Source organism: Nerophis lumbriciformis, linkage group LG03 (genome assembly GCF_033978685.3).
Source record: "Nerophis lumbriciformis linkage group LG03, RoL_Nlum_v2.1, whole genome shotgun sequence".
NCBI lineage: Eukaryota > Metazoa > Chordata > Actinopteri > Syngnathiformes > Syngnathidae > Nerophis > Nerophis lumbriciformis.
The window spans coordinates 56867501-56872500 of record NC_084550.2 but is presented as its reverse complement, the minus strand read 5'-3'; the positions used below and the strand labels follow the sequence as shown (position 1 = coordinate 56872500).

The 5000-nt window shown below is 39.3% G+C and overlaps 1 protein-coding gene across 2 annotated transcripts in view; it reads left to right on the top strand.

The window, feature by feature from the left end:
- tfap2c (transcription factor AP-2 gamma (activating enhancer binding protein 2 gamma)) overlaps positions 1–5000 on the top strand; it is a 39335-nt gene that overhangs the window by 32825 nt on the left and 1510 nt on the right. For both annotated transcript variants that reach the window (XM_061939737.2, XM_061939728.2), the window contains one exon: positions 4277–5000. This exon is cut by the window's right edge and continues 1510 nt beyond it. In XM_061939737.2, the coding sequence (XP_061795721.1) occupies positions 4277–4565 (289 nt within the window). In that variant the 3' untranslated portion in view covers positions 4566–5000. The remainder of the gene's footprint in view (positions 1–4276) is intronic.

Sequence of the window (5000 nt, the reverse complement as noted above, 5' to 3'; positions counted from 1 at the left end):
GTGGTCAAAAGTTTACATACACTTGTAAAGAACATAATGTCATGCCTGTCTTGAGTTTCCAATCATTTCTACAGCTCAATATTTGTTTCATCTGACATCACATGGACAAAGATAAGACCTTCTGGGGGAAAGTTCTGTGGTCAGATGAAACAAAAATTGAGCTGTTTGGCCACAATACCCAGCAATATGTTTGGAGGAGAAAAGATGAGGACTTTAATCCCAGGAACACTATTCCTACCGTCAAGCGTGGTGGTGGTAGTATTATGCTCTGGGCCTGTTTTGCTGCCAATGGAACTGGTGCTTTACAGAGAGTAAATGGGACAATAAAAAAGGAGGATTACCTCCAAATTCTTCAAGACAACCTAAAATCATCAGCCCGGAGGCTGGGTCTTGGGTGCAGTTGGGTGTTCCAACAGGACAATGACCCCAAACACGTGTCAAAAGTGGTAAAGAAATGGCTAAATCAGACTAGAATTAAGTTTTTGGAATGGCTTTCCTAAAGTCCTGACTTTAACGTGTGGACAATGCTGAAGAAACAAGTCCATGTCAGAAAACCAACACATTTAGCTGAACTGCACCAATTTTGTCAAGAGAAGTGGTCAAAAATTTAAGCAGAAGCTTATGGATGGCTACCAAAAGCGCCTTATTGCAGTGAAACTTGCCAAGGGACATGTAAGCAAATATTAACATTGCTGTATGTATACTTTTGACCCAGCAGATTTGCTCACATTTTCAGTAGACCCATGATAAATTCATAAAAGAACCAAACTTCATGAATGTTTTTTGTGACAAACAAGTATGTGCTCCAATCACTCTATCACAAAGAAATAAGAGTTGTAAAAATGATTGGAAACTCAAGACAGCCATGACATTATGTTCTTTACAAGTTACAACTTTTGACCACAACTGTAGATATTGTACAAATAATGTGAGACATTTACGAATTATATTGTTATAATTATGTGATATTAAAATTGGAAGGCAACAACGCCTTATTGCCACACCGGCTTGATTAAAAATGTTCTATATTTTCTCCAACTGGAGAAGATTAATTTCAATTATTTATTTAAAATAGGGACAGCACAAAATAATGAACATATAGGCTGTAGGCTGACATAGAATGGCTGTTCTGGAAAATTTCGAGAACTGTGGGGACCTTTTATGAGATGTGTAAGAGAAACAGATCTCCAATTTAACCCTGATCACAACTGAAATGTGGGTGGTTGATGAGCCTGTTGTGTGCTCGTGGGTTGCGACATCTCTCTAAGGTCATTCAGGAATGCAGTTGTTTGTGGTTTTGTGTTGACATCTGTCTGTGGTTTTTTACTTTTTATATTATTATTATTATTTGTATTATTATTTTTTTGTTTTCTTTTTTACTTGTGGGAAAAACACACAGCACCTGATATTTGCTAGACAATCCATGCCATCTAATAGTGTCTCAAAATAAATGAACAAATGTTCAAAAAAAATATTTACCGTATTTTTCGGATTATAAATCACAGTTTTTTTCATAGTTTGCCCGGGGGTGCGACTTATACTCTGGAGCGACTTATGTGTGAAATTATTAACACATTAACGTACAATATCAAATAATATTATTTAGCTCATTCACGTAAGAGACTAGACGTATAAGATTTCATGGGATTTAGCGATTAGGAGTGACAGATTGTTTAGTAAACGTATAGCATGTTCTATATGTTATAGTTATTTGAATGACTCTTACCATAATATGTTACGTTAACATACCAGGCACGTTCTCAGTTGGTTATTTATGCCTCATATAACGTACACTTATTCAGCCTGTTGTTCACTATTCTTTATTTATTTTAAATTGCCTTTCAAATGTCTATTCTTGGTGTTGGCTTTTATCAAATACATTTCCCCCAAAAATGCGACTTATACTCCAGTGCGACTTATATATGTTTTTTTCCTTCTTTATTATGCATTTTCGGCCGGTGTGATTTATAATCCGAAAAATACGGTATGTATAATATTGTATGAAGAATGTGTGAAATGTTATATTAATTTAGTAAAAAAATCTATTTTTAAAATTGTAATGTAAACATAGACTTTATTGTTAGAGAACAATGTGGATTTGGTCACATTTTCGGTAGACCCATAATAAATTCATAAAATAACCAAACTTCATGAATGTTTTTTGTAACCAACAAGTATGTGCTCCAATCACTCTATCACAAAAAAATAAGAGTTGTATAAATTATTGGAAACTCAAGACAGCCATGACATTATGTTCTTTACAAGTTAGGGGTGTAACGGTACACAAACATTTTGGTTGGCTACGTACCTCGGTTTAGAGGTCACGGTTCGGTTCATTTTGGGTACAGTAAGAAAAAAACAAAATATAAATTTTTGGGTTATTTATTTACCAAATTTGCAAAATCTTCCACCAAAAATATTTTTCTTAGTGGAATATTTGATGTGAAGTAATCGGAACCTTGGATAGGTCAATAATTCATAATAACGTTGATTTTGATTCAATATTATGTTTTGAGCAATGACAGTTTGAAAGAAAAAAAAACAGCTTTGTTTTATTAGTCAACATTGCAACTTTTTCTAAATTACATTTAACCTTTACGCTTTTTTATTTCACTTTTGTTTATTTTAATAGTGTTTTTAGAATGTGCCGTGGGCCTTTAAAACATTAGCTGTGGGCCGCAAATGGCCTCCGGGGCACACTTTTGACAACCCTGCTATAGATAATAAAAAATGTAATGTGATAAATCTATGTATAAAAAGCAGAGCCTGGCGACGCATGCACGTTTATCATAACTCTCTCTCTCTCTCTCTGTCTCTGCCCCTCCCTCAAGAATGCTGCTGCGCGCACAATTTGTTTTGTTTTTAACCCCTTCTTAGCCCTGAACGTACATTGAAAATACACGCAACCCTAACTCAAAATGCCGGACATTTGAGGCATTTAAGAAACTGCGCCCTGACAGCTCCGCAAAAGAGGACATGTCCGGTGAAAAGAGGACGTATGGTCAGTCTATCGTAGCCCGTTAGCTGCTAGAATGCCGTGTGTTGTGCCTCGGTGTGCATTGTTTACACAACGTTCGTTACGCTACTTAATATGTCCGTGTGGAAACCCGTTCGGTACACCTCCGAACCGAACCGGAACCCCCGTACCGAAACGGTTCAATACAAATATGCGTACCTTTACACCCCTATTACAAGTATATGTAAACTTTTGACCATGACTGTAGATGAGAATAAATCTAAAGGTATAATAGTGTGGAAATCATTCTTGCCAACCCTCCCGGATTTTCCGGGAGACTCCCGAAATTCAGCGCCTCTCCCGAAAAACTCCCGGGACAAATTTTCTCCCGAAAATCTCCCGAAATTCAGGTGGAGCTGGAGGCCACGCCCCCTCCAGCTCCATGCGGACCTAAGTCCGCTTTCCCACAATATAAAGAACGTCTACAGTAAAACAGTCCGTCTGCCGTAAACAGCAATGTTGTGACACTCTTAAACAGGACAATACTGCCATCTAGTGCATTTGGTGAAAGCACTTTTGTGCGTGCCACACATCAATGCATAATCAGAGAGGGTGTTCAGCATGGTTAGAAAGATAGTGACAGAGAATAGAACAAGGATGGACAATTCAACCCTTAACTCAACAATGAGTAGATGAGTGTTATGTGTGTGTATATGTGTAAATAAATGAACACTGAAATTCAAGTATTTCTTTTATTTATATATATATATATATATATATATATATATATATATATATATATATATATATATATATATATATATAGCTAGAATTCACTGAAAGTCAATTATTTCTTATATATATATATATATATATATATATCCATCCATCCATCCATCCATTTACTACCGCTTATTCCCTTCGGGGTCGCGGGGGGATATATATATATATATATATATATATATATATATATATATATATATATATATATATATATATATATATATATATGAAATACTTGACTTGGTGAATTCTAGCTGTAAATATACTCCTCCCCTCTTAACCACGCCCCCAACCACGCCCACGCCCCCCGCACCCACCCCCCACCTCCCGAAATTGGAGGTCTCAAGGTTGGCAAGTATGGTGGAAATGCACTCAATTGTAGGAATTGTAGTCTTAATTTTCAAATACTGTATTTGGAGGTTTGCGTGGCAGCTTCATGCTGGTGGAAATGTTTTCTCTTTGAGTGGACGTGGTGAATATCCATGTAGTCTTGAGGGCCAATGTAATAATCGTGTCCCCCGCCCCTAACACCTGCAGGCAAATCTGCAAGGAGTTCACCGACCTGCTCACCCAGGACCGCTCGCCGCTGGGAAACTCCCGGCCGGCGCCCATCCTCGAGCCGGGCATCCAGGGCTGCCTGACTCACTTCAGCCTCATCAGCCACGGCTTCGGCTCGCCGGCCATCTGCGCCGCCATGACCTCGCTGCAGAACTACCTGAACGAGGCCCTCAAACAGGTGGACAAGATGTACCTGAGCTCCGGCGATGACGGGGCGGGAGACGGCGGCAGCAAAGCTGCCGACAAACTGGACAAGCACAGGAAATGAGACGCTCTCCCGCGGGGGGAAATCCGCGGGGGGAATCCGGGTTTCCGCCCCATTTTTTTTTTCTTTTGTACGATGACAGCTTTGGGAGAACATTTTTTTTTATTCCCCCCCCCTCCAGAGGACATCATTTCAAGATGCTGTGAGCTCCCCTTCCTCCTTCTCCTCCTGTCTGGAGGCAAATCCTCTGATTTCCTGCGTCTCAACACGACGGACCACTTTTTATGAGAAAAAGACACAATTCTCTCCCGTTTTTAAAAAGGACAAAAACAAGCTGATTGTTGTTTGTGCCGCACCTCGTCACGTCAGGATGGATTGCGTGTTCCTGTGCTTTGCCGACCTCCAGAAACCTCGTCAGTGTTCACACAGAGGATGCTGCCATGTCTGAAAACTAGGGATGGGCATAGGGAGCCATTTATTCACGGATTCTCAAACCCA